The sequence below is a fragment of the Homarus americanus genome, unplaced genomic scaffold, assembly GCF_018991925.1.
Source record: "Homarus americanus isolate GMGI-L3 unplaced genomic scaffold, GMGI_Hamer_2.0 scaffold32541, whole genome shotgun sequence".
NCBI lineage: Eukaryota > Metazoa > Arthropoda > Malacostraca > Decapoda > Nephropidae > Homarus > Homarus americanus.
The window spans coordinates 1-17,468 of record NW_024711744.1 but is presented as its reverse complement, the minus strand read 5'-3'; the positions used below and the strand labels follow the sequence as shown (position 1 = coordinate 17,468).

At 39.0% G+C, this 17,468-nt stretch overlaps 1 protein-coding gene across 1 annotated transcript; it reads right to left on the bottom strand.

Moving 5' to 3' along the window:
• Nucleotides 1-1,590: 1,590 nt before the first annotated feature.
• On the bottom strand, nt 1,591-12,320 carry LOC121858798 (SLIT-ROBO Rho GTPase-activating protein 1-like; the record flags this gene model as incomplete). Its single annotated transcript, XM_042355439.1, has 5 exons — nt 1,591-1,741; nt 2,341-2,450; nt 6,612-6,743; nt 9,543-9,687; nt 12,137-12,320. Coding segments are annotated over 5 exons (722 nt in total), but the record flags the coding sequence as incomplete, so codon positions are not given.
• Nucleotides 12,321-17,468: the final 5,148 nt, after the last annotated feature.

The window sequence follows — 17,468 nt, the reverse complement described above, 5'->3', positions numbered from 1 at the left end:
AGAATTCAAACCTCGTTAGAGATAGTCAATAAAGATGTACCACAAAGTACCCAAAGAGAGAGTAAAAATGACAGTAAGTATAAATAATAAGCTCTATGTTTAAGTGAAGTAATAATAACATTTATACACACCAACTGTTTTTAATATTTGTAAGGATAAACAATGACTTGTTGCCAGACATGCCAATTTCAAAAGACAAATATTTAGAAGTAAAATGATGGATCATTCATTTATTATCTAACTTAAGGCCTCAAGTAATATATATAATGAAGTAATACCGTGGCCATTAAATACCAAACAAAAGAGAATTTCAAGTAAATCTTAACATGAAACAATAACACTTATCACAATGCATGTAAGTGTGGCCAAGAGATATAAGAAACAGACGATAAATTAAACTAACCTAAATACAAATATTAAGTGGCCAAGTGGCATGGCAACAACTATAAATAAAACTTACTTACATTTTATCAACGCAATAAATTATACACAAGACACTAAACTTCTGAATAACTACCTGTAATAAAATAAACTTAAATTATATCTTTTAACTCAGTTTTATTACCAATTTATAATTTACATAAATTCAGTTATTTTTTTAGTTATTTTTTTCACCCTTAAAGAGATTCTAATTGTTTAAAATTGTTCTTGGATTTTATGTTTCACATGACAATTGGTGAAGGTTTTGTAACCCTGTGTGAAATAGGTATAGTGTTTATTTTGAAATTCATCGACATCCTCGTTAAAGATGAATTTCGGGGCGAGTTTACTCAATGTACCTTTCTGTTGTTAAGGTTACAATGCATAACTAGTGTACTATAGCACCTTTGTTAATTAAGGTTACAATGAAGTAAATTTCAATGTAGCTTTGTTTACTGGGTTACAATGCATCCTTAGAGTGACCTAATGTACTGGGGTTTATTAAGTTCGCTACAACCCTGACTTGGTTTGTTTTACTACTGGTTGGGAAGGCAAAGAGGTGCGATGACGGCGTAACAGGTCTGAGGGAAGTTAAGTCACCACGTCCCTCATCTTACCAAGGTGGGTTTTCTAGGCTGTGAGGTGGGGGAGAGTCTGAGTCATTACAGGTTGGGCGAAATCTTTATGAACTCATGATATCTATACTTCTAACCGTTTACGATGGAGTCTCATTCGTAAATCAATTGTGTAAATCAAGGAACTCACATATATACAACAGATCAAAATGCAACTCATAAAACCATTTACGTGGTTTTATTCTATAAATCACGTCAATCAGATCGTAAATGAAAGACATGGTAACACCACTTGGTCGAATCAGCGAACTAATTTAGGTGAGTTTAATTTCAAAAAACAGCAAAATCCGCAAATCAATTGGGGAGTATATGAGGCACGTGATAACAATTACTTAACAAACTAACGTAACGGTCGTGAAGTAATTCAAAACAGCAATCGTAAATCAATGCGTATATCAAAACATATGATAACACCACAAATGAAATCGTCGGAATCTAATTTATGTGTTTAATTTTTAAAAAACAGCAAAACTTAAATCAATAGTAGTCAAAAAAATACACCTCGCTACACAACGACCACGGGCAATCTACAAACTGGTTTAGAAGATGTGGAAGAGAGGTTCTCTGTTCTCATGTAGAGGTCCAGCACTCGTACACTGTTGATGTCAGAGGCGTCAGTAAAAGTCAGTAGATCTCCATCTCTAGCTACCTGAGTTGTTGTTTCCACCAACCCACACCTGAAGATCCTTGGTGTGATACTGGGAGGGGAAATGTATAGTTATCAGACGTTTAGGCGCGGGATTCTCTTCTGATCAGTGTAGTTCATGGTGGTAGGAATATGTATACACTTAGATTTATCATTTTTTATACATACATACCTTTAGGCACTTTGCATACATGGATATATATATATATTTAATACATACATACCTACATACACACATATATTTTTCACACACACACACCTCCCCCTGACAGCATCACTTCTTACCATACAGTTGATGAGCTAATGTAGGACTCATAATAGGTGTATATCTTGACCAGTGGCTTGAAGGTACCTCGGCGACCAATTCTAACAGCTTAGGGTTTGTGCATCGGAGGTTTCCCGTCGGCTGATTTGTAGGTTTGTTTACAAGTTTCTGTGGTGATAGCGGAGTTTACAAATAAATGGATAGAGAGAGAGAGAGGGGGGTAGGAAGAAGAGATTGGTATCTTGACATCTAATATTGTTGGCAGAGCAAATAATGGGATAGAGAGAGAGAGAGGGGGGTTTATCCACATCTAATATACCAAGTATCCGATCAACTGACATAGTAAGCTCCTCTCACATAAACGTGGGATTTACACATCTTCATCAACAACATCCGTAGACAGTACCTTGCGAGGGGAGGCGTGGGTCTGTGTCTTCGCCGAGGGCTTACGATCGTGTAATGGCTTGATGTGGTGATGAGGTTGCTGCCGGTGTACTACGTGAATTTCTGAAATGTGTTTTAGTTTAGGTCGATTTATTAGTGTTAAGAACGAGTCGATACTGTAATGCAAATCTCTAGATTTAAATGATGAACTGACTCGGTACACTAAGGAAAGTTCTCAGATTTCTAAATGATGAACAAAATATTAAAAACTTTCTAAATGGCATTAAAAATCTATATAAACTTAAATTGTCAACAAATCTTAAAACTTTCTAAATCATCAACAAATCTTTAAAAACTTTGAAAACATCAACAATTTTTAAAACTTTCTAAATGCTTTACAAAATCATCAAAACCCTAACGTCAACAAATTCTTCAAACTTTCTAAATGCTGAATAAAAATCTTCAAAACTTTCAAACTTGAAGAAAATCCTAACTTTCAACCCCGAACAAGACTCCAAACTCACACTCAGGTAGAAATGCTCGTCTGTCGGCTTTCATCTTGATAAGCATCGACTCGGGCCGTTATCCATCCGCGCCCGTCGATGAAATAATTTCACATAGTCGAGTCCTCTGATTGATCATCTCCATTAGGGTCTTCTGCGTCTCTATGGTCTTCAAGTCTCCTCCCACTGTCTTGAGGCTGGTGAGCCGAGACCAGATGGGCGAATTGTTTTTCCATCTCCTGGACTTGACGATTACTCACCACCTGGTTCACCCTGTACTGTGTTGGAGTCTTGAGTCTGGCACTGGGGTAAGACATGTGCCGCCACATACTAGTCCATAGAACGAGTAGGTAAATATTGTGAGTCACGGGTAAAAAAACCTGCTGCTCGATGCTTAAAACAACCCCGGATTCGGATTCAATACCCCGATTCGATTATCGAGTTCCGAGATTCAGATTGGAACCCAGAGCAGTAAACCGATGCAATGTTCTGGCCATAAAGGATTCGGTTCACAGTCTGAATCTTTGGGTTCGTGGTTGAGCACAGAGAGAGAGAGGAACTTTTGGGGGTAACTTCGTAAAACAAAATTCAGAGAGAAAATACTTGAAATACAAATAAAAATATGAGATACTTTGGTCATATAATTAGGAATGAGGAATAACAACAAACAATAAAGGGTAAAAGTGAGGTTAGGATGGCAGGGAGATGGCCATGGTAGGGAAGGCCATAATAGAAGGGCCATGAAACAGAAACTAGATGGATGAATGAAATTAAAATGGACTCCCAAGAGACAAACAAATTCTTAGATTGATAAAAACAGCCCGAGAACTTTTTAGATTGAGGACTGTGGTCACAACCTCAGATATAGGGGACGTACTCTGATTGACTGATTGGTCGAAAGGTTGTACTAAGCTGTCAGGCAATCAGAGGTGACATAAGCAAGTTTGGAAAGTAGCCATTGAAAAGTGATGATAATAATAATAATAATTAAAATTAAAAGAATTACCGAAATAAACTTGAACCACTGAGGAAATGGTAAGTGGCATGAGAGGCAGTAGCTCCAGACAGCACAGTAGAGGAAGTACATAGACAGAAGTTATAGAGACAGAATAAAATATAGTATGGAAGGATGAGGAGAGACAGACATTAGCTATAGACAGTACACAGAGGTGTAGTTATAGACAGAGAGCTACAGAGACAGTAGTTATAGACAGTTGCTACAGAGACAGTACACAGAGGCAGTAGTTAAAGACAGCTACAGAGACAGTACACATGAGGCAGTAGTTATAGACAGTAGCTACAGAGACAGTACACAGAGGCAGTAGTTATAGAAACAGTAATTATAGACATATTAAACCAAGTATAGATGAATGAAACTCAATAAATTCCATGATTTAATCCCAAAAAAAGCATTAGAATCCCAAGATCGTACACAAGAGGTTCGAATCCACATGCTGCAAGCATAAGTACAAGGGGTCTGAATCCACATGTTGCAGCATATGAACAAGGGGTCTGAACCACATGTTGCAACATAAGTACAAGGGGTCTGAATCCACATGTTGCAGCATATGAACAAGGGGTCTGAATCCACATGTTGCAGCATAAGAACAAGGTGTCTGAATCCACATGTTGCAGCATAAGAACAAGGGTTCTGGAACCACATGTTGCAGATAAGAACAAGGTTCAACCACATGTTGCAGCATAAGAACAAGGGGTTCGAATCCACATGTTGCAGCGTATACAAGGCTGAATCCAGTGTTGCAAGCATATACAAGGGGTTCAATTCACATGTTGCAACGATATATATAAATTGCAATATAAATGAATTAAACACATAAATTAATAATTGATTTTTTTAATTTAATAAATTACTTTGAGAAATTTTTTATTATATAGTTAGTTAATTAAAAATGAAATTGTCAAAGTTTGTGAGGTAAATTATTTATTTTTATTCAAATGTTTTAAATTATTTGTTACGAGGATTTATTATTTATTTGTTATGTCGTCAAAGTGAATTTATGATTGAGAATATTTGTTATTTTGACCTTTATGGATGACCTGATTAGACATTTTGAGATAGTTTTAGAGGAGGGAGGGGAGGAGGGGAATTCAGGTACACTTGAGGCAGACTAATCTAGAGTGCATACTTAGCATAATTAATTCTCAAACAACCACTCAGGAAGGTTGATGGGTAAACCTCGAGGTAACACATAAAAAAACACCACACCGTCAACCCCATCGAAAAAACATAATTCTAATCCAAAAAACACCACACCGTCAACCCCCATCAAAAACATCCTCGAACCTAAAAACCACTAACGCTTCAAACCAGATCCCAATTTTCCTCTCACCTCATCTCCTTTGTGCCCCTGAACTCAAATTTTCGAGCATAAAGCCGTTGTTGAACTCGAGGAATCTCTGTTTATCCAACCTCGAGTCCAGGTTGTTGATGGATTTGTTGATTTGCCGATTCCGTTCTGCAGGCTCTTCTAAGGCATTTCTCGAGACGGGTTAGAGGGTTTCATGAAGCTGCTATGGAATCCAAAAATCCATACACTGGAAGATAGGGGAGAATTGTTGTTGTTTGGGAGAATTGTTGTTGTTTGTGGGAGAATTGTTGTTGTTTGTGGAGAATTGTTTTGCTTGGGAGAATTGTTGTTTTGGGTGAATTATTGTTGTTGTGGAGAATTGTTGTTGTTTGGGTGAGAATTGTTGTTGTTTGTGTGTGAGAAGTGTTTGTGGAGAGACTGTTGTTGTTTGTGAGAATTGTTGTTGTTTAGGAGAATTGTTGTTGTTTGTGGGAGAATTGTTGTTGTTATGCTTGTTATGGTGTAGAATCAATTGCAGCATTTGTCACAACATATCATAGTTATAATGCTGTAGATTAATAGCATTTGGTTACAACACAGTCAATCACAACAGTTGTTAAATCACTGCATCAACAAGTCCTGTTAAATTACATCCTCAATCACAACAGTTGTTAAATCAATGACTCAATAACAAGTCCTGTTAAATTACGCACTCAATCACAACTGTTGTTAAATCACGCACTCAATAACAAGTCCTGTTAAATTACGCACTCAATCACAACAGTTGTTAAATCACGTACTCAATAACTAAGTCATTTACAACACACACTACTGCACTTGTTACTCAAAGAACAGATTATAATTGTACTCAAGAGGATGTCATTGTACTCAAGGTAAATTAATGTACTAGGAGGTTTGACTTAGTCTCTGTCACATATTAATATTATATAAATAAGGGCTAAGGACATAAGTTCATTATATACATTCTATTGAGCATAAAGCTACATAAGGATTTGTTCTCACACAAACAACAACAATTTTCACATAAACAAACAAATAATTTCACACAAACAACAACAATTTCACACAAACAACAACAATTCTCACACAACAACAAATAATTTCACACAAACAACAACAATTCTCACACAAACAACAACAATTCTCACACAAACAACAACACCTCACACAAACAACAACAATCTCCCACAACAACAACATTTCCTCCCACAAACAACAACAATTCTCCCACAAACAACAGCAATTTCACACAAACACCCACACAACCCTCCCCCACACACTACCCACACACAACCACCACCCACACTACCCCACACACACAACCACCACCCACACTACCCCACACACACAACCACCACCCACACTACCCCCACACACAACCACCACCCACACTACCCCACACAACAAGAACCATCCACTAGTACTCACATCCACAATATCCGACAGATCCTCAACGGAATTCTTGTGGATAGCAGCGTTGGCCGAGTCCATTGACAGGATGTACTCATTCCTGGCCTTGAGTGCCTTGAGTTTGGCATCCATGTACTTGTTGCCCGCTGTCTAGTGTAAGTGGATCAGAAATCAATAAATAAATTGATTGTATTGTGATTTATTAATACAACTACTGTATTGAAATGTTGTATTAGTGGTTTGTTAATACAACTACTGTATTATTTCACATTACAAAATACACCTACTGTATTCTGGCATCTTATAACACACCATTAACCCATAATTACCACACCTATTATAAACTTAAATGACATATTGCCTTTAAAAATGACTCTATATTTTTAAATGCCATATTGTTATTAATGTGTTTTTGTTTTGCTGCAATATGTCGTTTGTTGGTATTTACTTGCAGGAATTTTAATTTATTTTCTTCAGATACTTTCACTGTGTACGTATGTTGTTTGTATACTTTCATGTGCACGTATGTTGTTTGTATACCCACACTGTGTATGTATGTTGTTTGTATACTTTCACTGTGTACGTATTGTTTGTATACTTTCACTGTGTACGCATGTTGTTTGTATACCTCACTGTGTATGTATGTTGTTTATACCCACACTGTCTAGGCACACTGTATACCCACACTGTCTAGTACACTGTATACCTACACACTGTCTAAATATTGCATGCCCTACGCTGTCTAGGTACACTGTATATACCTGCACTGTCTAGGTACACTGTACCACTGTCTAGACTGCCTACACTGTCTAGGTACTGTATACCTGCACTGTCTAGGTACACTGTATACCCACACTGTCAGGACTGTATACCTACACTGTCTAGGTACTGTATACCCACACTGTCTGGGCACACTCTTATACCTACTGTCTAGGCACACTGTATACCCCTCATGTCTGAGGCACACTGTATACTGTCTAGTCACACTGTATACCTACACTGTCTAGGTACACTGTATACCACATCCAGGCACTGTATACCCACACTGTATGCCTGTATACCACATGTCTGGTCACACTGCATACCCACACTGTCTAGGCACACTGTATACCACACTGTCTGGACACTCTATACCACACTGTCTGGGTACACTGCATACCCACACTGCTCAGGTACCTGTATACCTACACTGTCTAGGCACACTGTATGCCTACACTGTCTGGGCACACTGTATACCTACACTGTCTGGTACACTGTATACCCACACTGTCTAGGCACACTGTATACCTACACTGTCTGGGCACTGTATACCTACACTGTCTGGGTACACTGTATACCTACGCTGTGTCTGTACATGTATACCTACACTGTCTGGACACTGTATACCCACACTGTCTAGGTACACACTGTATACCACGCTGTCTGGGTACACTGTATACCTACACTGTCATGGGTACACTGTATACCTACACTGTCTAGGTACACTGTATACCCACACTGTCTGGGCACACTATATGCCCACGCTGTCTGGGCACACTGTATACCTACACTGTCTGGGTACACTGTATACCACACACTGTCTAGGTACACTGTATACCTACACTGTCTGGGTACTATATACCTACACTGTCTGGGTACACTGTATACACACTGTCTAGGTACACTATACACTGTCTGTCACCTGTATACCCACACTGTCTAGGTCACACTGTATACCCACACTGTCTGGGCACACTATACCTACACTGTCTAGGCACACATGCCACCGCTTCTAGGTACACTGTATACCTACACTGTCTGGGTACACACTGTATACCTACACTGTCTGGTACACTGTATACCTACACTATCTGTTACACTGTATACTACATCTAGGTACACTGTATACCTACGCTGTCTAGGTACACTGTATACCCCTTACTTGTATACCTCACAGCTTATTCTACCCTCAGCTTAGTCTTACTTCCCTACTCTTCTCCAGCTTAACCTTAACCTCGGCATAAATCCAAACCCTAGCTTAAATTTTAACCCCAGCTAGAATCCAAATCCCAGATCAAACCCCAGCTTAAATTCTTACCTTCTGAATCTCCTTCTCAATGACTCGAAACTTCTTGCTCTTTTCAGCTTCTCCTTAGGGATAGCCTGCTCAAGCTTACTCCTCTGGGCTTCGAAATTCCGCGAGCTTAGTCTCGCATTCTTGAACTCAGTTTGATAAGTATGATATGTTCTCATGGTTGTATGGCTCATGTAAAACCTTGAGCAGTTCTTCGTGGCTCTCGTAAACAATCTCTCGACACTGGGTGTTTCGGACGTTAGATTCAGAGTACTGGGGTCTAGGCTTATCATGACCTATATTTAATGGGTTATTTGAATGTTCGTTATTGGGGTTCCGTTAGATGTGAAACCGCCATATAACGAGAGTATTTGGAAAGGAATGTTCGTTATATCGAGGGTTTCGTTAGATGTGAAACCTCCATATAACAAGTATTTGGAGATGAAGTCCATTATATCAGGGTCCAGTATATCCAGGGCCCATTATATCAGGGTCTCATATATCATGGGCCCATTATCAAGGGTCCAGTATATCAAGGGCCCATTATATCTAAGGGTCAGTATATCATGGCCCATTATATCAAGGTCCAGTATATCAGGGCCCATTATATCAAGGGTCTGTTAGATTAGAAACAGCAAATTTATTACAAAATAACTAAAAAATATTAATCCTAATATAACCTCAAAAACACCAAATTAATCCCAATATGACCAAAAAAAACACCAAATTAATCCCAAAATGACAAAAAAACACCAAAATTAATCCCAATATGACCAAAAAACACCAAAATTAATCCCAATATAAAAACACCAAAATTAATCCCAATATGACCAAAAACATCCAAATTAATCCCAATATAACCATACGTCCCTCTACCCCTTTTGAAATCCTCTGACATCATCTTGCACTTGTGTAAATCTAGGAATGACATTATTGAGATAGACGTCAGCCATAGCATATTGGTCCCTGGCATCTTTAACAGTCTGGTTCACTAATCTAGTTCCAGCAGCTGTAGACACTGAACAGGTGCAGCTGCCTCGTCTGTAAGAAGAGATGTGGAGGCGAAGTGCTGTCGGATGTGTGGAGGGTAGCTGTTATCGGGATGTGTGAGGTGCAGCTGTTATCGGGATGTGAGGTAGCTGTTATCGGGATGTGTGAGGTGCAGCTGTTATCGGGATGTGTGAGGTGCAGCTGTTATCGGGATTTGTGAGGTGTAGCTGTTATCGGGATGTGTGAGGTGCAGCTGTTATCGGGATGTGTGAGGTGCAGCTGTTATTGGGATGTGTGAGGTGCAGCTGTTATCGGGATGTGTGAGGTGTAGCTGTTATCGGGATGTGTGAGGTGCAGCTGGGATGCGGTTCTTGTCGATTTGTAAATAATGAAAGGTGTGAAGTGATAGTCAAAATAATGTGTTTTGTTAGTATACATGGTGGACTGTATACCTGTGTTTAGTATACATGGTGGACTGTATACCTACAATGCTAACAACCAATTTCTTACACCCAACCACACCTTTATGATGACCTTTGACCTTAATTAAGAGGTCAAGGTCACCTCAGAATTAGCCAACAATACAAAAGAATTTATTCAGCATTAAATACCCTTTGTACATCCACCCCAGCAGTTACCCTTTAAGAATTAGATCACAGAATTTACCCACAGGAAGACAGTGATAACGTCAGTATTTTAGATTATTATGAGTATTATTTCAGTATTTTGAGTATTTTTCGCAGTATTTTGAGTATTCTGCGTATTTTTCGTAGTATTTTGAGTATTTTTCGCAGTATTTTGAGTTTTCTGAGTATTTTTCGCAGTATTTTGAGTATTTTCATAGTATTTGAGCATTTTTTCGCAGTATTTTGAGTATTCTGAGTATTTTTTGCAGTATTTTGAGTATTTTTGCAGTATTTTGAGTATTCTGAGTATTTTTCGTAGTATTTTGAGTATTTTTCGCAGTATTATGAGTATTCTGAGTATTTTTCGTGGTATTTTGAGTATTTTTCGCAGTATTTTGAGTATTCTGAGTATTTTTCGTAGTATTTTGAGTATTTTTCGCAGTATTATGAGTATTCTGAGTATTTTTCGTAGTATTTTGAGTATTTTTCGCAGTATTTTGAGTATTCTGAGTATTTTTCGTAGAGTTTTGAGCATTCATGATTTTGAGTATTTTTCGCAGTATTTTGAGTATTATGAGTAATTTTCGTAGTATTTTGAGTATTTTTCGTAGTATTTTCTCAGTATTTCAGTATTTTTTTTGTATTACACCTACAACCTCTACTGATTATTACCTACAACCGACCCAGATTACAACACTATCATCAATATTACCTACAACACTCACAAACTTACATTAACTTTAAAAACACAACCCAATGTCACCTATAACTATATATCTACAACACTGTAACAACCTCTTTCTACAACCCATTAAAAACTGCTTTATAAGACGAATATAATCTTCACTACAGTTACAACCCAATCACAACTCTTAAATAATACTAATACAACTTTCACAACTCTTATATAACCTTCCATACATCACAACTCGGTCACAACCCTTACACAATCCAACTATGACCTTCACAACCCTTTCACAACCCATCCAAACTCTTACACAACTCACCCACAACCTATTCACAACAACCACAATCAATTCACAACACTAATATAATCTTCCCAATAGTTACAACCCTTACACAAGCTTCACAACCAATTCACAACCCTTCCACAACAGATTCACACTTAAATTATTGCCCTCAAGAGTTCACAAGCTGTAGTGTAATTAAGACACATTTTAACCTTAACTAAATATCAAAGTCATTCTTAAATTGAAGTTGAATGCTCACTTGTGTTTATATATATGTGTCAGAGTGTATGGTAATTATTCACAGAGTCCCTTGATGTTTGTGTTCACAGAGTCCCCTTGATGTTTGTGTTTACAGAGTCCCTTGATGTTTGTGGGGTGCATTTTACAGTAAATTAAGGTGTATTTAAGAGGAAATTGGGTGTATTTTACGCAGGAAATTGCAAGTATTTTACGAGGAAATTGGGTGTATTTTTATTATGAAATTGGGTGTATTTTTACTTGAGGAAATTGGGTGTATTTTACGAGGAAATTGGGTGTATTTTACGAGGAAATTAAGTATTTACGAGAAATTGGGTGTATTTACAGGAAATGGGTGTATTTTATTGAGTAATATGGGTGTATTTTATTTATAATATGGGTGTATTTACTTGTTAACAAGGGTGTATTTACTTGTTAAATAAGGGGTGTATTTTATTTATAATATGCGTATTTTACGAGCAATAAGGGGTGTATTTTACGAGCAATAAGGGTGTATTTTACGAGCAATAAGGGTGTATTTTACGAGCAATAAGGGTGTATTTTACGAGCAATAACGGTGTATTTTACGAGCAAAAGGGGTGTATTTTACGACCATGGGTGTATTTTATGAGTACGGGTGTATTTTACAAGCACCAAACCACTTACTTAATTCGTTGTTCCTTGTGTCTAGCTTGCAGACTCTTCGCTAACTTGTCCAGTTTAGTCGCATAATCTTGATGGAGTTCAGCTCGGCGCCTAAACCAGTCCTGTAGTTCATTCACTAAGGCTGTCTGTGTGTCGACTCTGCCATCTAGAGCCCGCAGTTGTTCGTTAAGCTGTGACCGCAACTCTGTAATGGAAAGAATGGGTGTTATTGTTTTGTACCTTAAACCAGGGGAAAAAACCTGTTGATGTACCTTAAACCATGGGGGAAAAAAACCTGTTGGTGTACCTTAAACCACGGGGGGAAAAAACCTGTTGATGTACCTTAAACCATGAGAAAAAAAGACTGCCTTAAACCATGAGAAAAAAAACAGAATAATGTCCTTTAAACCATAATAAAACCAGATTAATATCCATAAACCACGATAAAACCAGATTAATATCCATAAACCACGATAAAACCAGATTAATATCCTTAAACCACGATAAACCCAATTTAACATCACATAAACCATAATAAAACATCGTTAAATAAACCGTTGGATAAATATGCAGTTTTAACTCTGAAAAAATAGTTTAAAATAATGTTTCATGGTTTTTGTAGACATTTATGGCTGAAATATGGTTAAAAATTTGTCTTGAATTATTTATGGCTGAAATAAGGTTAAAAATAAGGTTAGAATGATGTCTTTAAGCCTTTATAGACATATATGGCTGAAATAAGATTAGAACTATGTTTAGTCAAGGGAGAATCTGATCTGACCACTACTACAACCACAACCACCACAACTACAACAACCACAACCATTACTACAACTACTACTACAACCACAACCACCACAACTACAACCATTACTACTACTACTACTACCACAACTACAACAACTACAATTACCACTACTACAACAACAACTACCACCACTACTACCATAACTACCACTACTACCACAACCACCAGAACTACCACTACTACCACAACCACCAGAACTACAACAACTACAACCATTACAACCACTACTACTACTACTACCACAACTACAACAACTACAATTACCACTACAACAACTACCACCACTACTACTACTACTACTACTACCACAACTACAACAACCACAATTACCACTACTACTACAACAACTACCACCACTACTACTACTACTACCACAACTACAACAACCACAATTACCACTACTACTACAACAACTACCACCACTACCACAACCATGTATGCCTCCCATTTGTCCTTAAATCCTCCCCCCCAGACTGGTGTGCGTTAGTGTCTCACGGGAACTACGCCCAGGTGGTCACCCTCACCTGGCCTAATTAATTATCTCAACTCTCATACGCCCATTCACTCAACTAACTTATCTATGTAACACGGATTTGTTTATTTTTTCTATTTTATGTAACACGAATTTAATTAGTTTCTCTTTTATGTAACACGAATTTAATTAGTTTGTTCTCTTTTATGTAACACGAGTGTATTTTTTCATTTTCTCTTTTATGTAACACGAATTTAATTAGTTTCTCTTTTATGTAACACGGGTGTTTTTTTTAAATTTTCTCTTTTATGTAACACGAATTTAATTAGTTTGTTCTCTTTTATGTAACACGAGTGTATTTTTTAATTTTCTCTTTTATGTAACACGAATTTAATTAGTTTCTCTTTTATGTAACACGAATGTATTTTTTAATTTTCTCTTTTATGTAACGTGTTTAAATTTGTTCTCTTTTATGCAACACGATTTTAATTACTCTATATTCTCTTTATGTAAACGGATTTATTTATTTTTTCTTTATGTAACAGTTTTACAGATACATTCCATTTAATACAATATAGTTAATATTTATTAATAATCCACTAAAAATAGGAAGTTTATATAATTTTCAACCTTCATACAAAAATAGCAAAGTTTATAATTTTTCACCTAAAAATTATAAAAAATAATCTCTGTAGTTTTAAATAAGGTGAATTGAGGGTGGAGGGGTGTGGTTTGATGAGTATGGGGATGGTGAAGGGGGGTGGAAGGGGTGAGGAAGGAGGAAGGGGTGAGGAAGGTGGAAGGTGAGGAAGGGTGGAAAGAGAAGGTGGGGAGGAAGGTGAAAGGGGTGAGGAAGGTGGAAGGGGTGAGGAAGGGGTAAGGGTGAGAAGGGAATGGTGGAAGGGGGGGGGAAGAGGAAGGTGGAAGGTGAGGAAAAGGGTAGAAAGGTTGACCTAGTAAAGGGGGACAGAGAGAGAGAGAGGAGAGAACAATTCAACAATCACTTTTCTAGTTAATCACGTGACGTCACTTCCTGGCCAGCCGGACGTCAGAGGACATCCATGCTATGACCAAGGACACACAAAATGGCGTCAGAAGTTTGATCAGAGACTTGGAGCTGACGAGACAGACAGACAGACAGAGAGACAAACAGATAAACACAGACAGTCAGCTAGATACAGAGATATTCAGACAGACAAGAGACAAAGCAAACAAACAGACAGATAGAGACAAATGACAGACAGTCAGCCAGACGGACATTCAGACAGCCAGACACAGGCAGACACAGACAGACGGACAGACATGACAGCCCAAATCAGCCAGTGGCACTCTAAGGGACAGTGGGCACCAACATAAACAAGACTGAGGTTAGTGGCATGGAGTGGAGACAGTGGCGTGAAGTGGCAGGTAGTAATTGGCATATGGCGTGAACACAAGTAATGGCGCGAACGACGTTCCGGGTGCTTGGTGTTAAGAGGGAAGTGGTGTGTGTGGTCTGGTGGTATATATAAGGCTATAACAACCACTACTACTACTCTGCCACCACTACTGCTACTGCCACTTAACAACCACAGCTGATCTTTACTACTACTACCACTGCCACTAATTAATACTTACAGCAACAACCATTACTACCACCACTGCTACTCCACTGCCACCACTACTACTGCCACCTTACCACCACCACTTAACTTCATACCACCACTACTACCATCTGCCACCACCACTACTACTACCACTCACTCACCATTAACACACTGCCACCATCATTACCACCACCACCACCACTACTACTACCACTGCCATCAATAACCACTACCACCATTATCAACACTACTACCAATTACTACTACCACTGTCACCACTACTACTACTACCACTGCCAACACCATTAATTAACACCGCCACCAATTACCACCACCACCACACCGCCAACCAATTAATTACCACTACTACCAACTGTCACCACCATCACTACCACCACCGCCAACCACCACCACCACCACTGCCACCACCACCATCACTACCAACCACTGTCACCACCACCATCACCACCGCCTCACCACCACTACCACCATCACACCATCACTACCACTACCACCGTCACCACCACCACTACCACCGTCACCAACACCACTACCACTGTCACCACCACCAACACCGCCACCAATTACTACTACCACTGTCACCACTACTACTACCACTGTCACCACTACTACTACTACCACTGCCACCACTACTACCACTGCCACCACTACTACTACCACTGCCACCACCACTACTACTACTGACCACTGTCACCACTACTACTACTACCACTGCCACCACTATTACTACCACGCTGTCACCACTACTACTACTACTACTGCCACTACCATTACTACAAATTACTGCCACACATACCACTACCACCGCCACTACTATTACTGATTACTGCCACCACTACTATTAATACTGCTACCATCATTACTACTGCTACCATTAATAATATTACCACTGCTACCACTACCATTATTACATTACTGCAACCACTACGTTTACCGCCACCACTACTACTAATTACCACTGCCACCATCATTATCACTGCCATCACTATTATGCTAAACAACCACCACCACTATTACAACAACCACCACTACCATTACTACTTAAACCACATTACCACTGCTACCATCATTTACAACAACCATCACTCGCCATTAAATAACTAATTACCACAACAACAAATTGATTTACCACTAATAATTTTTAATTACCACAACTACCACCAGGCCGGATTATCAAGGGGCAGAGTGAGTACAGTGCCCAGGGCCTGATGAAAATTTAAGAGGCCTACGAAATTTTTGAGGCCTGATGAAATTTGAGGCCTGTTTAAATTTGATAGGCCTACGAAATTTTGATAGGCCTATTTGATTTGGCCTATTCACTTTTATGTTCCAAAAAGATACACAAAAATAATCGATAACTTGACGGTAATCGAAAATACTGATAACTTCCAATCAACTGATTGATTTCGATTTAATTCCAATTTAACTTCACACCATTCCCCACCACATCGACCACCCTCATTATTATCAACCACCCCTACCACAACCATTACTCACATCAACTACCCTGATTATTAACTACCACCTCACTATTGGGTCTGGCCACCCCTACCACATCAATTCACTCACATCAACCACCCTACTATCAACTACCCCACATAACCACACTATTATCACCACCCCTCAGCTGCCAACTATCAATTATTATCAACCACCCCTTACCACAACTAATACTCACATCAACTACTCCCTTTACCACAACTACTACCACATGAAGCAATAAAGCAACGTGTACTCAGGATATTTAATTCAACCAATGGCAACTTTCTATTTCTCCATGACGTCTACATCTCAGTGGTCGACCAATCAACAGTCATATTAACTGAAGAGTGCATTTGCTATAACATTAATTTAAGAAGTTAGGTTAGTAGCTTGGTTAGGTTAGGTTAGGTTAGTGTTAGTTAGAAGAAGTGTTAGTTAGGTTGGGGTGTTTGGTTGTGGCCAGGCCAGCGTTGGGGTTGCTGGTGTTGAAGTCAGGCTATGCTCTGGCCAGGCCAGGCCAGCGCTGAACAGGCCAGGCGTTGTGCTGAAAGGCTGAAAGTTACAGGTTGTGGGTTAGCATTGGTTGGTTAGTGATAGGGTTAGGTTAGTGTTAGGGTTGTGCTGGTGCTCAGTCAGCGTTGTGCCAGTTGGTGTTGCAATAGCGCCTGGCTGGAAAAGCAGGCCAGGCCAGTGCCTGCCAGGCCAGTACCGGTTGTGGCTAAAGTGCTGTTGTGTTGGGGCGTTGTATTGAAGCTAGTGCTCAACAGGGCTAGTTAAAGAAGTTAGGGGGTTATGTTAACAGGTTAGTGTTGTGTTGTGTTAGCGTTTCTGGTTGTGCCAGGCTATGTTAGGTTAGGTTAGTGTTACAGGGTTAGGTTAGTACAGGCCAGGTTGAAGGTGCTTGGGTTGTGTTAGCTAGTGTTGAAATAGGTTAGTGCTATAGGGTTAGTTAGTGTTTGTCAGGGGTGTTAGGTTAGGTGCGGG